Below are 18,732 nucleotides of genomic sequence, written 5' to 3'. Positions count from 1 at the left end.
TTGGATCCTGTGTATAATGATTGGTGTTTTTTTTTTTAATTGTTTATAAAATAATTCAGGTTGCCGGCCGTTTTCTCTCTTGAAATGTTTCACTTTTTGAAATGCCGTCCGGTGTCGTTTAAACTTGTTATGCGGTTTGAATTTTGCTCATTGTTGAAGGCCGTACGGTGACCTGTGTAGGTGTTTACATGCTCGTCCTTTGCAATTGGTATATTGGTGGATAGTCTTCCCATCGGCAATTATGTTGTCATGTTTTGTTTTTGGCACACACTGATTTTTATGTCAAGAACGTCACAATATTAAGAGGTACAACCTCAAATTGACCAAAAACTATGCCAAATCTATATATAAGGCGCAAAGTTTATGTATTCTTTAAAGTTTAAAAGTAATTGAACTGCAATTTTGAACAGTTGATATAAAGGGAAGTAGCATTTCAACTTTCAGAGATATAGAACCCATGAAAGAATACAAAATATATCTAAAAATGTTTAGAATGTACTCAAAATTAGGCGAAATTTAAATGTAGTCTTGTCATTTTTATTCTCTAATTCGAAATGCTGTCGTTGTTTTTTTTATTCTAAAGAACAATTCTACATTTGACATGTAATTTTTGTTGATGTTTTTGTACGAAATTTTTCATTTATCAACCGTTTAACAGTTTGTTAACAAGTACTCTAAGCTAGCTATTCAACTAAATGGACGGTCTTTCTTCCGACAGCAGAAATTCAAATGATTAAATTACTATACCCAAAGATGCATCCCTTACTGTCACACATGTGTCATACAAAAAAATAGCGTACATCAAACCAAAAATATAAACATGAACAATATGAACAATTATCATTCTTGTATGCAAGAAAGTAAACATACATGTATAATATATCAAAATTTTGAAACATAACCATGTACTTGGTCTTCCTAAATGACTGTTTTTGAGGAAATTAAACTCTTGTCCATTTTGAAATAAAAATAAAAATAGATGACACGTTCATGCATCTGAGTCTCAGCTAATAAACAAATATCTATATAACAGACGCTGAAATTAAATTGTTAAATAGTTATAGAATCCGCTGTACCTGAATATAAACATGACACAAATAGGGCATGAAGCCATGATGTGGTATGATTTGCTAACGAGACAACTCTTCACATGGAATAAAATGACATAGAAATTAACAATTATAGGCCAACGTGCGGCCTTCAACAGTGAGAAAACCCATTCTACATAGTCAGTTCTAAAATGCACCGAAATGAAGTCAATGAACAATGATGAAAGATGTAGAACACTTTCAAACGAGAAAGCTTGTGACCTCATTTGTGTAAGAAAGAAACATCGAAAAACAAATATGATATACAACAATAATAGTTCTTATGCATTTTTCTAAAAAAAATGCAGAACGGCGAAAATGTGTCAGTTGTCGAGTTTTATTATGTTTTTTAATTTTGTCTATGTATTCGCTTTGACCAAAATTTGTATTTGTTTGTTTCGTAAATAAAAAAAATATATATATATATATTATGGACGTTTCAGAATTTTTTTTTAAAAGATTTGAAATTGATTCTGCTTGCGATTTAAAGAGAATCAGGTGTTACCTGACGGAAAATGTCACATAAGTTTTGAATAGCCTTTTTTTTCATTTCACATCCTAGAAAAAAGTCATCTTCGCTAGCCAATGGCTACTATCTGTTCCCCTCCTCTCCAGGGAGTGGATCGTAACCATTGGCTAGCGAAGATGGGAAAAGAATACACTTTGTACTGATTTCACCACTGTCACAGTTTCTTCAAATGTTATTGATGTCATATTACGTATATATATACACAACTGTTATACCTTGGGCTCTATAATAAGACACAACTTCCTGATTTTAAGTTGAAAATTATAAAATTGTACGAACATTTGACAATGCACATGTGTATATGCACAAAATATTAAGGCAACAACCATTTTCTTATCTGGGGGGGGGGGGGGGGGGCTGGGATTTTTTTGAAAAAAATATTTTGATGGCCAAGCTGAACGAAAAAAATTATGTTTTGCACTGTAGCTGAAAAAAAATTAGGCTGTCACCTGCTTGAAAAAAAAAATTTGCACTGCTGAATTTGAGAATAGTGAAAATAACAATAGTTGAGACAGTGGAACAGCAGATTATAAACATCTGTCCAGTCTACAGATTAAGCTAAGATTTATATTTATACCTTATTACTTTTTGTATTTTCCTGTTATAGTGTTTGATCCAGAAATATTTAAAAGCATTCCAAATCTCCCGCATGTATGCTACTACATTAAGACATACTTAAAACTGCAACTATTATAAACATGATATGGTCATTTTATAACAGGGATAGATATGGTATCATATTAAAGCAGTCTTTTCAAGTAGCCCTGATTGTGTATGACACAGACTTGTATACCGGTAGTATTTTCCTTTGTATCATTCTTTATACCTCTTTTTTCAATGGGATGTCAATTATCATAGTTGGAAACAGTGGATGTTTATAATTTGGAGCTACGCACTCTTTACCATTACATATGGCAATGGTGGCCACTTCAATTGCAGTATTAAAATTCAAGGACTGTGGTACCTGTATGACGGACTCAGAGAATATATCATAATGTAGAAAGTGGGCTAAAAAAACAACAGAGACAACAGCCAATGCCAGGATACAGACAGCCATGCACTTTACATTTTACAACAATTGAAATCCTGAAAAATTAATACTCATTCTTTTAATTTTTGATAAAATTAAGTATTTATTAAATAATACCAGTTAAATCCTATCTTGATTGTAAATATATACTGGACATTCAATACAAATTCAATGTACATGACATTTTGCATAATATTGCATTTGATATTCGGGGTTCATACGAATAAATACGTGTACTTGTATTAATATTTGCCCGAGGTAAAGAAAACCAGGATTTATTTGCTCAGACACCTATAAAATCAATATTTACTTTTTTGTCACGTGTGAACATTGAACCCTCAACGTAAACCTAACTGAGATCATCATCATGGCCCTCGCAGAAATTGGATCATCTATTGCAGGAACTTGGGTATTGGTAAAAAATGAAAATCTGGATGATTATCTGAAAGAAATAGGTAAGCAATTTATTTTTCCGAGAGTGAGGTTAATATCTGGTACGTGGTAGATTTTTTTTGGAGGTCATAATCTGAAACGTGTTACGATAAAATGTTGTATCCATGCGATTTTCTTTGTTTGCATAAATATTCAAAAATTCAAAACATTCATTTAGAAAAATAAAGTTATGAAAGTTCAAAATGTTAATTTTTACTTTTCTTGCATAAATTGTCACTAAAATATATCCTATAACATGTATAATGAGATGCGATGGCGATTTCTCCCCATACCAGTTGTATACTGAGCATTTCTTACTGATAGACAGGATTGATTTTAATATAGGTGAGTTCAGGTGTTGGTTTACAGAGGGGGGATAGGACCTTTATCGGGACTCCGGGATCGGGTGTTTTTAAGCTCGGGATTGACCCTTTCGGGATCCGGGAATCCTTTTTTTTCGGATTGCGGGATGTCGGGATTTGCTTTATTTAAATTCGGGACCTTGGGATTTCGTTTTTTCAAGTTCGGGATTTCGGGATCAAGACCCCTCCTATCCCCCCTCTTTACAGAAAATATAAAGAATAGATTAAAACTTGTAGTAAATTTTACTTATTGTACTTTCAATAATATAGGTGTAAACTTTGTTTTACGGAAGATAGCAGCAGCAGCTAGTTCAACAATGATAATAAGTGTTGAAGGTGATCAGGTTAGAATTATCACCAAAGGACCCAAGGACTCCGACCACTCATTTAAATTAGGCGAAGAGGTGGAGTCAAATGATCCCCAGGACAACCCAATGAAGGTAAATGTAACAGTTAATATTGTTTCCTAGTCCAAGGCAACAAAGTCCCTGCAAAATTTCAATAAGATGCAAGTATTTGAAGAAAGACATCCATATTTTAATAAAATATTGAAAGATTAATTTATATCTGTAAAAAAACATAGGGTATTATGATTTTTGTCTGTTATTCCATCTGTTTGTCCTGTCCTGCCTCAGGTTAAAGTTTTTGGTCAAGGTAGTTTTTGATGAGGTTGAAGTCCAATCAACATGATCAACTTGAAACTTGATACACATGATACTTATGAGTGTGATTCTTGTAATTCTAATGTCAAATTTAAGTGTTGAGTTGACCCTAACTTCAAAGTCCATTTAACATATATAGAAAATGATGCTGCTAGTAGGACACGTAGGGCATCAATGTACTATGGACATGTTCTTGTTTCTATTTAAAGGAATTTTCCCAACATTATATAACATGTACATGACATGGTCATTTTTACCTAGGGACATTAAGGACATGAAAATATGCATCTATTGGAAAATTTTTAAATGAATAGTGTATGATACCAGTACATGACGTTTAAATTACTTTCTTTAAAACATGAATTATTCTGGCAATAATCCAATGCAGTAATCATTTTACCTATCCTGAACCTTTTTTTTCTTTTCATTCACTGAACTTTAAATCATTGAATTTACTAGTACTGCACTATTATAGTCACTATATACCTCTCTTGTTTATACCAAGTGTCATATAACATATAATTTATGTGTGTGGCATTCATTTTGACCTTCATTTCTTATTTTTGTCATAAATATAGATGAGTCCCAATAAACTCACTGAGAACCTTACATGTTTAACAAATACAATATAAATCTGTGTTATAATAAATAACTTAAATCAACGTAGTACATATACTATTATACATTTTTTTTTAATTTTAAAGCATCAGAATCAGTACGTGCGTCCCTTGAGATCGTAATGCATAATTATACAGTCTGGTTTTATATGTCGAATAACGAATTAAAAAAAGGTAGACAAAATAAACACCATACTTGCATGTATTATATCCAATTTCAAGATTATACATTTAACACTAAATATGTGCATACATTGTGTAATTATATCCCATTAAAAATTAAAGATATGACGGCCGTTAAATCTTATAGAATAAATGCTTCGGATTCGTTTGTTTAAATATGTAACTCACAATAACTATGGTATACATAGCACTTGTATAGGATTTTTAATGAAAAATAACCTTTATAAATTGTGATCGTTCGACCTGAGATTATGTGTTATAGCAGTCTCAGGTTCGACTAACCACTTTTCTTGATTTACCCTTATCATGAACGGGCAGATCTAAACATAGGAAAACCGTGTTCATCACCACTATACTCTTGTTTGGAAACTCTTACTTGTATAAATGTTTACTAGATTCTTATCCAATGAACATGCATGATTTTTTTATTAGTTGTTTGTGACTTTGAACTAGCTGTCAGATAACTGCGAGTACTCTCAGATCTGTTCATTGTGTCTTTTGGTGTTGGGATGTATAAGTACCCGGCCACATCCAATTGTATTTTTGTCCATCTGATGAGTTAAGCCTTTTTCAACTGATTTTTATAGTTCGTTCTTATGTTGTACTGTTATACCACTGTCCCAGGTTAGGGGAGGGTTTAGATCCCGCTAACATGTTTAACCCCGCCACATTATTTATGTATGTGCCTGTCCCAAGTCAGGAGCCTGTAATTCAGTTGTTGTCGTTTGTTTATGTGTTACATATTTGTTTTTCGTTAATTTTTGTACATAAATAAGGCCGTTAGTTTTCTTGTTTGAATTGTTTTACATTGTCTTATCGGGGCCTATTATAGCTGACTATGCGGTATGGGCTTTGCTCATTGTTGAAAGCCGTACAGTGACATATAGTGGTTAATGTCTGTGTCATTTTGGTCTTTTGTGGATAGTTGTCTCATTGGCAATAATACCACATCTTCTTTTTTATATGTATAGATTGAGACATCGTAAGGTCATAAAAAAAATGTGAACTTTTAAACAATTCGAACTCGAATCTAAGTTTATAGCCGGGTAACTGAGCCCACTGTTCTTTTAAGCTCAATCTTTTAAATGGGTTGTCCGATTAGGGTGATGTTGAGTGTTGTGTCTACGTGTTTATTTATTGCAACTGGTGGTGTAGTCCGAGATTACTCTGACATCCAACGGCTGTTTTGTCTGGCAAAACAGCCGTTGGACGTCAGAGTAATCTCGGTCTACTGGTGGTGGGGGAAGGGACTCAAGTCTGTTCATGGTAGGGGTGACCATCTGAGACATCCTTTACACTACCCTGTTCACATAATTTGGAATATCAAAAATGCATTACCGATCACACCCTATCATATTATTTTGACAGAAATGCACATAGCACTATCACGATTACGGTATTTCTCGGAGAGAAAAAATAATTAATTTTGACAAATATCTTATACATTTACGACTTATGAGTGAGAGGGAAAAGACAATTGATTAGTTTCAGCAGTAACAAGTACTATTCGATTTCTCTTGTTTTCAATGGTTTTATATATTCATAATTCATTCAACAACCTTGTCATATATTTCATCTCAAATTTTCGACCTTTTTATAGATCATGTATATCATACTGAAATTTTAAATAGAGAAAAATTTCTGTGGCCCTCGTTATCTCATATTTTTTAATGAACGGTTAAAACCGTTTGTTTTCTTATATCAACGAATAAAAATATTTTCAGAACATGCAACTTCTTACGAATTCTAGTCAAATCGGCACCTGGTTAAATCGGCACTTGGTCAAATCGGCACCCAGTATAGTCAAATCGGCACCTAGTCAAATTGGCACCTGGTTAAATCGGCACTTGATGTAGTCAATTCGGCACCCATGTTAAATTTGTTTAATATATGATGTGTACAAAATATAACTTTGTACAATTTATAATTTGTACAGGGTTTTTGTACAAGTTATAAGTTTTTTGACACACATTTTCTTACACCAGGTGATACAAGTTTATCTTTAAAAATGTTCTAGTTCAATCTTTAAATTCAAATTTATATACTTTAACTTAACATTTCGTACTATTATCCTTGTCCTCACAATGGAAATGAGGATACCCGAATAGTTTACATTCGAATTTTAATTTCTCCTGATACCACATATATCCATAAAAAGTCTTTTTGTGGTCTAATCATGTTTGTGTATTAATTCTCGCTATTAGATTATATCATATAGTTGTGAAAATATGACAGAAATATGCGAAACAAAAGCTGGTGTTACATTGTGTTTTCACTATGTACTTGATTAAAGTTATTTATTAATTGAAAAGAAAACTTATCAAAACCATGAAAACATCAGTCACATAATGTTGAGAAAACTTTAAATAATCAACTTTTGCATTTTTACAGCTTGATGCTTTTTAACAAAATAAATCATGATCGAATTTATACATTTTTAGAAATATCTATATATATTTGGGACTATTATGCTAGTATACTTAAATTACTAACTTAACATAATAGTCCCAGTCCCATATATTATATCAAATATTATTGGATGCCGAATTGACTTTAAATGATGCCGATTTGACTAGATGCCGATTTAACCAGGTGCCAATTTGACTTTTTCTATGGGTGCCGATTTGACTTGTACCCCTTCTTACTCCTTATATATTACTTAGCGTCTAAGTTTCCGTTTTCGAAGGTGCTATATAAATTTATACCTGGCTTAGCTTTTCTTGCATTTCTAATTTATATATATAGTACTTATCCACTTGGTTCATATAGGGTCATTCCCAGTACTAAAACCACAGGTACTTCTCTCAGAATTTTGTTATCCTATATACCTTGATATATATAACGTATATTGGATATTTTTTCTGAGACAAGTGCCTGTGACTAAAACAAAAAATGGTTCCTTCTATCATCCACCATAATCTCCCCTCGACCATTTCGTCGATGCCAAACTGCATGCACAATACTAGGATATCATGGGTGTACGTGTTTAGCTTTTTTCAAGTGACGGCTCAAGCAGTTCTGGGATGAAAACGCTTTCTCGAAATTAGTTATACCAATCCTCTACAAACTGACCAATCAGGCCCTTTATGTGTTTTGATAAATGTCTGTGACAAATTCCAGATAAATATTCCTCAGCAAAATCTTCTCACAGTAAGTTAACGTTAATTTTAAACGTCATTGCTACATACTATTTCAATATGAAATCTTCGTTGGTGAGACACTGTCAAACGCTCCGTGTATCAGTGATTTAAATGCACATAGCCTTGCTTTTATATATGCACTAGTATAAGGGTTTCCAAACAGTTTTAGTTTCGAGCCTACCAGATGGAAATTTCATTTCAAATCGGTCTCGAGTATCATTATCAGCGATATACCAGACTCCCTAAACATGCTTTTGAAACTGATAAGTTTGATTGGTTGCAACTATTTGGTTTTTCAAATGTAATGTCGCCTAGGCTTTTTTTATTTTTAGCTATATATGTCATTTTGCCTTTTCCTGTTGTTGAGTACTATTAATGCCGCTGCTCTTATTGAATGCGGGTTTTCTTTAATTCTTTTCCAAGTAATATCCGTAATCCCCCTTTAGCACTACGCGTTTCCAGTATCACTACTATCATCTAATACCTTTTTAAGTTGTCTAGATGAAACTTCATATATCATAATATTTTTGTTTTCATTTTAAGGCTACTGTCAATTGGGAAGACGGTAAATTGATTACAACTGCTAAGCCGACGGAAGGATCAAAGGCTAAAGCAACACGTGTAGAAAGACGGATAGAGGGTGATCAATTAATAATGGTAGGTTATGTTTATTACATCAGTGCTTCATTATAAATGGTATTGCTTTAATGGTAAATTACATATTGTCTGATCTTTTCTGTAACACGATTGGATCCTATTGTACGGTGGTATCTAATGATCAGTGGACTATGCAAGTGTGTATGGGGATATGTTTTTCCTTTCTGGTCGGATACTGAGTTTATACTCAATCAGTTGTGGCAGAATTTTTGATGGTTCTGATGTCAATACAGTTGTAAGTTGTAATGTCACATTACTTATTATAGTTTTCTATATATCTTGATTTTATTTTCATTCAGACTTTATGTCAAAGAAAAAACATGACATATGTAAAATTTAAAGTTTATCCTGCATATTGAAAATGAAAAAAAAGTATGCCCAAATTGAATAGATGGTACCTTCTAAAATGTATTTGTCATTTAATCGATTTCACCAAGCTCACTAGGGGCCTCGGTGGCCTATGTAGTTTGGTGCTACTGTAATCACTAACCAGTCACCTCTGAGGTTGTGAGCTCTAATCCCTTTCGTACGGGTGCACTCGACTCAAATCTTAATTGACTTGGATTGACTGTTTTTCTATTGAAGGTCAGTTGTTTTTTTCTCCAGTCCTCCAATAATAAAACTGGCTGCTATAAAATGGCCTGCAAAGTGGAGCTTAAAAGTGGCGTTAAACACCAACATTCAAACAAGCTCCATGTCATAAAAGTTATTTGTTGAGTATACACATAAGGCACCACAAGAAAGGGATGTTTAAACTAGTTAATATAATAGAGAACGAAAGGATATGCGGTATCCATCGATGACATTACTAAGTCTATTAACATTTATTTTATTATATTTCAGGATGTTTCTGTAAATGCTGTAATGATGAGAAGAATTTGGAAGAAAAAGTAAACATACTGACATTTTATGGTAGCATAGACTGAGTTAGTGTGAACATTGGTTGTGTTTCTTATTTTGATATACAAATCTGGTTGTCAATTTTTTTTTAGATACTGTCATATTTTATCAATTTGTGAAATAATAACAGCATTATAAGGTTCTGAAGGGTGTAGAGAAAATTGCCATATCACTATGACAGCATTCACATATATTTAACATATTCTAAAGAAATTTTAAAAAATCAGATTTTCAGGGACCAGGCTCATAATTCCAAGATGTAAAATATTCTTTAATGAATTTTCTAATTTTACTATCAGTGTCAATTGTTGAAATTAGTACTTGGTACACAACTAAAACGTACCGTTAGAGTCAAACTATTGTGTCTATAGAGCTGTTTATAGTGCATAATTTAAATTGCTGACATTTTTTATGTCAATTGCTTACACAATTCAAGTATATTAATCAACAAATATGTGATACTTATCTAGTCATTAATTAATCGTCCTGAACATGCATGACATATTTGCTACTGGACGTTAAACAACCAACAATCAATCGTGGTATATAACAACATTGTATATATATAGTACATGTTTGTATGTTAAGGTGGTACCCAACACTTTCACTAAAATTAATTTGGTTCGTTTAATTTTCATAAAATTTTGACAAAGTATTTACTTTGACCCTAAAACAAGTATATAAAAAATTCAAAAATTTTGAACCAACCGTTTTGTCAGAAAAATTACACTGGTTATATAGCAGTTTGACAAACAACAATTTTGATCATTGAGAAGCTTAATATTCCCTTTACAACACAACGTAATCAAAACGTTTAGCTGATTTTACAGAGTTATCTCCCTGTAGTGTTAGGTACCACCTTAAGGAGAAAATTGTTTCAGGATGCAAAGCATATCATGTCCAAGCATAGCAAGACAGCTGATTTTTTTTTATGAAAACAAAAAGCCACATATCAGATCAGAACATTATAAAGCAATATTTTATGAATTGCTCCTATTTAGATTATTAAATTTTAGGTATTTTTTTAAATTTTATTTGATGTTATGTAGAAGTTTTAGATATTATATTATTTTAGTGGAACCATTGGTAAAAAGTTCATGAAATAGTTCACATTGAACATCCATTAAAAAATAGTGGGATACCAATTTTCAATTTCATCTTACCTTCATCCCACTATAATTTGTTATACATGTTTTATAAAAGTGGTATATTGATTTTAAACCATATACTTTGAATACATGATATATTATAGAAATGGGTATGTTCTTTGGCATTATATAAAAGAGTTGATACAGTTTATGGCTTTAAACAAGTTTTGTATTTTCTTTGGCATTATTCAAACGAATTTGTTTTTCCTTTGGCATTATTTAAAGGAATAGGTATTTCCTTTGGCATTATTTAAACGAATTTGTATTTTCTTTTGCATTATTTTAACGAATTGTATTTCTTTGGCATAATTTAACCAATATTTGTATATTTTTGGCATTATTTAAAAAATAAATGGTATTTTCTTTGGCATTATTAGACATAATTATGAATAAAATGCTCCCTGACATATGCTTGATATTTGTTTTTTTTTTAATATACATAATCGCATAGTACATTATACTTTACAATATATGATTTTCGTGGTTATGTATTTTAATCAAGAAGTGACTGTTGCGATAGTATTATTATTATCCATGTCTGCACAGTATTATACAATTTAAAGATGATATTTATGAAACTTATTTATATAATTGAAACACCAAAGGTCGTTTAAAATAACTATATTTTACCTACATGCAAACAATGTCTTTAATATTTTAAATTGTAACATTAGTGTGCATGGATGAAAAAGTGGAAAACATTTTTATAAAAGGATGAAAAAGTGGAAAACATTTTTATAAAAGGATGAAAAAGTGGAAAACATTTTTATAAAATAATAATATTTGGAATTAATTGACTTTAATCTAACACCCCTTTCATTCAAGTTTAAATGTATAAATTTACATGTGTTGTATTTTGTAGTAGGACCAATGATATATTGTATTTTTTTTTTTCTTTAGAGGTGAAATAATGTTTTTGTTTGACTTAGATACGATTTATTTACAAAAAACCAGTGTAGTGATAGATATTTTATTCCAACACTTAAGTTTTCTGGTCACAAATTATTAAAGTATATAGACAATAGTCAATAATAAAGACCATTGTTAATATAAAGGTGTTTTTCTTTGCCCAATTGCATTATGCACTTAACCATTCACAAACCATGCGTGGTTAAAGGTTTATTGTAATTTTATAAATTAGACTGTGCCTTTCTCAATTGATTTATTGCATGTCAGCCTTTTGAAGCCGAACGTATGGTATGGCTTTTATCATTGTTGAAGGATGTATAGTTGCCTATATTTTCTTAAATTCACATTTGAATTTTGGTTGATAGTTGCCTCATTGGCAATCATAACACAATATAAGTATTGAGCTTTTAGAATTTAGTTGAAACATGGTAATGACTATCAATTAAAAATCTGCCACCAGGACTACCATTTAAAAATCTGCATATTCACTGCTACATTCAGCGATTCATCCACTCATCGAGGTAAGTTTAAATCCATCTTCGCTAGCCAAGGGTTACGATCCACTCTTCTAGAGAGCGGGAGTGGATCGTAACCCTTGGCTAGCGAAGATGGCTTAAATCAAGCCCAATCTAAATATTCCTTTCAAATACTTTAAATTAATTAAATTAATTGATTTACCCATGCGTTAAAATGTTTATGAGAAAAAAAACTGACAACTGAAAAATTATGATGATACTCGACCAAGGGACAATGCAATCATCTATCAAAACAGAGATATTATCATGGCAGCTGCAGACAAAGGATTTTGAAAAAATGGTCCCCGAAGCGAGACAACGTTTGGAAGTGGAAATATAAAACTCTATGCAATAATAATGCATGAACTTTTTTTTCGTTTGTAGTTCGGTCTACATTTTGTGTAAGTAACTAATGCAATGTGAAAAAAAATTAAATATTTATAGTGCAGTTAAAAACCAGAATGTAAAATTAAAAGCTCGCAAATATAATTCGTTACATCACTTTGTCTTCTGCTACTCACACTTGAAGGCGTCGATTAAGATGCAAGTTGAAAGTTGGAAGTTGGTTGCAGGTTCCATGATCGGATGGTGTCTGGGAAGAACGATTGCTGGTAAAACTGCGTTCGTGCAAATGGAGCAATTGGTTGTGTCTTCTAAAGGTTGCTGCTGTTGGAATTAAGCCAGATGTTGTTATTGGAACCAGGTGGTCAACTGCAATATTACATCGTTATCACTATATTGATAGGTTTACGTTCATGCAGGGTTGGTCATTACAAGTGTTTTAAAAGGAATGTTACACTGGTGATTCGATAGTCTCCAGAAACAATCCTCGCCGCCCTGCATTGTACAATTTCAAGGTTATGAATGTTTCAAATGTTAGCAGTGAACGGATCCCATATGATGCTGGCATAAACGGGGTACCATCTGTGGTCCCACAAGCGTCTTACAGAGTACATAAGTTTTCAAGAGGCGTAGGTTTGGTATATTGTTTATGCTTCATTGAAAGAAATCTCTTTAACTCACCATGGATACCAGGATTAAAATTTTGTAATAACGCCAGACTACAAAAGACTCATCAGTGACGCTCAAATAAAAAAAAAGTTAAAGAGGCCAAATAAACTACGAAGTAGAAGAGCATTGAGGACCTAAAATTCCTAAAGTTTTTCCAAAATACAGCTAGGGTTATCAATTCCTGAGGTAGAAAAGCATTAGTAATTCAAAAATTCAACAAAAGGCATGACAACTTTCGAAAACCTGATATCGTCATCGTTTTCATCGTCGTCTTCTTCCAATATTGCTGAGTTTAATAATTTCTACAACCATCAGACCCTTCATATGAACAAATATTGGTATACTCGGCTTTCTGTTGGTTGCATACACAGTTGTTATTGCAAGCTGTTTCCATTGTCCGTATACGTACAAACAACGTCTTGAAGGAAATCTACTGACATAGGTCCCCCAGAGAAAACCGAGAGCAAACCGTTTAAACCCTCTTACCAACCAGAGTCTTTGGAAAGTATTTTCAATGGTTTAGCAATATGAGAGTTTATCCAAATTTGCGTTTGAAGCATTGCACGTGGTATGTGCTGTAAAAACGTGTTTTCACATGGGGGAATTTTCACAAGACTGGCATCCTTTATGGCGGCAAACTCTTCCCTTAGCTTGTTTAGATCATCATGAAGATACCTGAACTTTCCATTCGGATCATACAATGAGGCGATAAATGCGCTTCCAATGTTAACGGCGATTCCTTATCTCCCGTTTGAAGACTTATCGGATATGGTACATTTTTTTGTCCTCAATGCTCTTCAACTTTATACTTGTTTGGCTTTCAAACTATTTTGATCTGAGCGTCAATGATGAGTCTTATGTAGACGAAACGCGCGTCTGGCGTATCAAGTTATAAGCCTGGTACCTTTAATGAATATTATCATAACTTGGAAGATTGAAAGAAGAGCAATTTTCCTCTTAAAGGAGATGAATTATATCTCATTCACAACATTTCCACATGGTACCATCATCATACAACAATAAACTTTGCCAATATCCTGACAGTCTCATTCTCGCGAACAGTAGCAAGAACTAACGTACGAAGAACTATTTTTACTGGGTTTATATGTGCCTTAACAAAGTCACCTGATTTACACTTGAGTTTTGAGGTCTTGGTCGTATCATCAAAAGTTTTGAGAGGAGACCTCGACATAGGACTGTAGATGACATGGGTTTTAGACTCATTAGAGCAGAAAAGATCTAACCATCTGGTTGCCACGTTCAAGAGATATAAGAAGAGTATCAGGAACATTTATTGAGGCTTTCATTTCTGTAGAAATACTAGTATTTATCAATGGTTAAGGATGATCGGCAACGTTTAATGGATCGATCATATTTGAATGCATATACCCTATCAAATCAGAGACATTCTTCTTGTCTCGTGTCATTGTCGTTGGCTTGTTTTCTTCGTGTTCAATTTCCGCATCTGTGGCTAATCCCGATCTTGATCTCATTCAGAACTAAAATGCGCAAGGCTGTGTCTTGACGAAACATATCCCAAAATGCGAAGGTTGGTGATAGTATATAAGAGTGTATTATGAATTCCTCAATCAATGGCAACATATGTTCCTTAAAAGTAGAAAAAAAACCTGTGCAATACCTTCAGCGCTTTTGGGTGTTTCAGCAAATGAACTGTGACATACATTTGGTTCAATATTAATACACGATTTTCGTCTTAACATCAATTGCAGAATGCTTTTAAATTGAACAAAAGAGTCATGCGAGCCTCATATACCAAAGTTCACCGCCGAACACGTCTGGAATAGACCATTTTACATTTGGGTAACATCATACAATTAATTGTCAAATGTTTGCACAGCATATTGTTGACCAGCACGTTTTTTTCATATCTTAACATTGTTTTATAGTTGTAAATACTATTGCCATGTCGAGGCTTGGCATCTATAAATTTCAGATTTAGCCTTTTGTAAGAACCGGTCCAAAATGGAACAATTTGTTCATTGCTTTCTGCATAAAATGGAATCGAATCTAAGTTTTGTCTCGAAAGAAGTAGCAGAAATACCAAAGACAGATCGACAGATATATCTCGGGTTTCGACGAAACAAGACACAATCTTCCCATAAACACTAGAATAACGAGAAGGTCCATATCGTTCTGTTGGCTTGTCGAAAAGTAAACACGCCATAAGATTGGTATTCGAATCATTTAACGTCAACGATCTTTCTAGTTCCCGTTTAACCTTAAAAAATTATGAAACTCATGTGGGCGTTTGATGATTCGTTTTGACACTGAAATACAACGCTACCCATGCAGTGAAATGTATTTTTACCATCGATTGTTTCAGCATTTAAGTCAATATGTTCTGCTCCGTCCTGTATAATACGACCACCTTTTCTAATTACAGCAATGCCATTAGGTACATAAGACATGTCTTGGATTCTGTCTATTCCCAAATTTGCCAAACTAGTCCGATATCTACGTACTTTAGAATAAGATGCACAAAAACCATGAGAGTTTGGATTTTCAATAAAAAAATTAAGAGCAAAACTCATGGTGTAATTGTAATGCAAAAGCAAGATGAAATGGGGTTAACGGGTTTATGTTTAAAGCAAGTATGCATTCTGTTATTGCCAGGACGTTTCGCAATTGTCGACAGGAAGTTTAGAAACATTACTACAATCTTTCAATGAACATCAGAATAACGAGGATGTCCATATCATATTCATTGAACCTGAATTTTTTTATGACATATCACACCGTGTAGAACGCCACATGCGGGGTGTCGGCTATGTTTGACATGGGGTGGCAATTTTGAAGCGACGAAAAAGTAAGAAGGTAAGTTCAAGCATCAAAATTTCTTATTTCTAGAACTCTCAGTACCATATAATGTATTGCACGGAAGGAACCGCAACATAATCTATTTCCTGAAAGCAGAAGCAGTCGTTTTCAGTGCTCAGTTTTCTCAAACACCTCGCTCTAGTTTTCCGTGTTGCAGATTTTGAGGCTTTATATGCAAATTTCGGTATAAAAAACTACTTTACACAGCCATCCCCCGTATCATTTATATAGAATTGTATTCCTCTCATTGACTTATACCAAATACCAGTTTCTTAGTTAAAATTAATTGGTTTTAAAACTGTTATTCATCAAAATATAAAGTGTCACTCGGGGTGTCAGATTTTGCGTCGCAAGGGGTAGAGGCTTGTCATAAAAAATACATATTTGCTTGTAAATTAGTCTTCATTTGATACATTTTATTTCAAACACATCTATTTTACCATGACAAAACAAGGATTTTTCATTTTGCCTGTTTTTGGTTTTATAAAATATATGCTTTTGATTTCATTCACATCTACTTTACCATGACAAAATAAGGGTTTTTCATTTTGCCTGTTTTTGGTCTTATAAATCATGTTCTTTTAATTTCATTCATAGTAAAAAAAAAATGGCTTAAAATATTTAGTTTTCAAGCTGGTAAACGATTTCTTTTCCTTTTCAGTCACTATCATGGTAAAAAAAGTCAAGGCTATGGCTCAATAAACCAAAACATCACAAAATAGTCCTTAATATAAGATATGCCTGAAGCCTCCACCAGCCAAAATGCATCATAGTTCATCACCAGGTTCATCTAAAAAGCACTCGTGCACGCCGCAAAAATCCATTACTCCTAAAAGAATTAGAACACTCTATCCAATGAAACACTCACCGGCATCTTTTTCAGCGAATGACAACACAACTTCAAGTAATCCTGAAGACGATGATATACTACAATTGTCAATGAGAAAACAACGACTTGTACATAATATACAACGGAACAGGTTTACAAGAAAAAATGATCAAGACAGTTATTTCGTTCGTAATCGCCTAGCTAGAACTATACGTTTTCTGTTACACATCTATCATATCATATCAACTTTGAAGGTCTACTCTGACTATATATATATATCTCTAAACGAACCGGAATTGAATAAAATTTGAAGAATTTGATGTAACCTGTGTTTTTCTAGGTTGCATTTCTGCTACATTTATGTTCCTATTTGTGTAGGTGTGTTTGAATTAAAAAGTATCAGATAGAGATCAATTTATAAGAAAATGTATTCTTTTTTTTTTATGACAAGTCTCTACCCCTTGCGACGCAAAATCTGACACCCCGGGCGACACTTTATATTTTGATGAATAACAGTTTTAAAACCAATTAATTTTTTTAACTAAGAAAACTGGTATTTGGTATAAGTCAATGAGAGGAATACAATTCTATATAAATGATACGGAGGGTAGCTGTGTAAAGTAGTTTTTTATACCGAAATTTGCATATAAAGCCTCAAAATCTGTAACACGGAAAACTAGGGCGAGGTGTTTGAGAAAACTGAGCACTGAAAACGACTGCTTCTGCTTTCAGGAAATAGATTATGTTGCGGTTCCTTCCGTGCAATACATTATATGGTACTAAGAGTTCTAGAAAAAAGAAATTTTGATGCTTGAACTTACCTTCTTACTTTTTCGTCGCTTCAAAATTGCCACCCCATGTCAAACATAGCCGACACCCCGCAAGTGGCGTTCTACACGGTGTATCAGAGCCGGAATATTTTGTTCTAAAAAATTCCCAGGCCTCCAGAAAATCAAATGGTATGTGATCAGAGAAGCCCGAGTCGCTCACTTCAGAAAAATATTTTTTTTGTCATGTCTGATGTGCCGTATTCCACTTATCTTTTGGTTTTTTTTTCAACTGAAAAAGGATATTACCTAGTGCGTAGGATTTATTTGTTCTTACGACATGTAAGCACTGAATGAACCGGCTAAATCGTCTGGATCGATTTTCTCGTGCTCGCGCTAAGTAGCTGGATAGAACAACACTCTTACTTGTTTTTTATTGGATGAAAAATCACCAGGCCACTTTTGAATGATGTAACAAAACATATACACCATGCACTCATTAACATATTTAAACGAACTCGTCGTTTAAATATGTTAACTCGTAAATAGCGTGGTAACTATAATACTTAAAGGGGCACTAGCTACGAGACATATAAAAAAACTAAAGTAAGATTTTTTTTTGTTCAATCAATAATGAAAGTGAAATAGTGAAATAATAATTCGCTTTTAGCAGCCAAAATGGTTCAATTTTGTCAAATTAAGCGAAGAAACATTGATAATTACTCATTCACTTGCAAGTGAATTAGTCGACCTCATTAAATCTGTATTCATGTGAACTTCAATTTAACCCCTTGCTAGAGATTGACAACGCATGCATTGTACGTGTACTGGTTATTTAAAGAAAAAGAATGTCAACAATGAAAGTGAAACTACGGTAAATCATTTGATTACTGTTTCGATCCATATAAAATCACTCTTATACGATTAAAAACAATGAGAAACATATATTTTGAATCTATAAAATAAACTCAAACAGACCTAAAAAAAAAAAACCTATTGCACGTGCTGGTTTAATCTATTCATATCTTTATTTATGTTTACATCGCTTATATGGTCATCTGAGGTCAAATCGATAGTTAATTAGATGGCGTCTGGACTAAAATACACAAGAAACG

The 18,732-nt window shown here is 33.1% G+C and overlaps 1 protein-coding gene across 2 annotated transcripts; it reads left to right on the top strand.

Moving 5' to 3' along the window:
- Positions 1–2,944: 2,944 nt before the first annotated feature.
- On the top strand, positions 2,945–11,802 carry LOC143075842 (fatty acid-binding protein, adipocyte-like). 2 transcript variants are annotated; one of them, XR_012978431.1, is made up of 5 exons: positions 2,945–3,102; positions 3,712–3,881; positions 8,587–8,700; positions 9,544–10,188; positions 10,466–11,802. XR_012978431.1 is itself a non-coding variant. In XM_076251417.1 (4 exons), the coding sequence occupies exons 1-4, from the start codon at positions 3,015–3,017 to the stop codon at positions 9,592–9,594; spliced, it is 423 nt and encodes a 140-aa protein (XP_076107532.1). In that variant the 5' UTR covers positions 2,945–3,014; the 3' UTR covers positions 9,595–10,189. The 2 variants fall into 2 exon arrangements, 1 of the variants encoding a protein (XP_076107532.1); XM_076251417.1 differs by lacking the exon at positions 10,466–11,802 and having other exon boundaries at positions 9,544–10,189.
- Positions 11,803–18,732: the final 6,930 nt, after the last annotated feature.

Source organism: Mytilus galloprovincialis, chromosome 5, assembly GCF_965363235.1.
Source record: "Mytilus galloprovincialis chromosome 5, xbMytGall1.hap1.1, whole genome shotgun sequence".
Classification (NCBI taxonomy): domain Eukaryota; kingdom Metazoa; phylum Mollusca; class Bivalvia; order Mytilida; family Mytilidae; genus Mytilus; species Mytilus galloprovincialis.
Note: the sequence above shows the minus strand (reverse complement) of the source record. Positions and strands in the feature narration are given on the sequence as shown.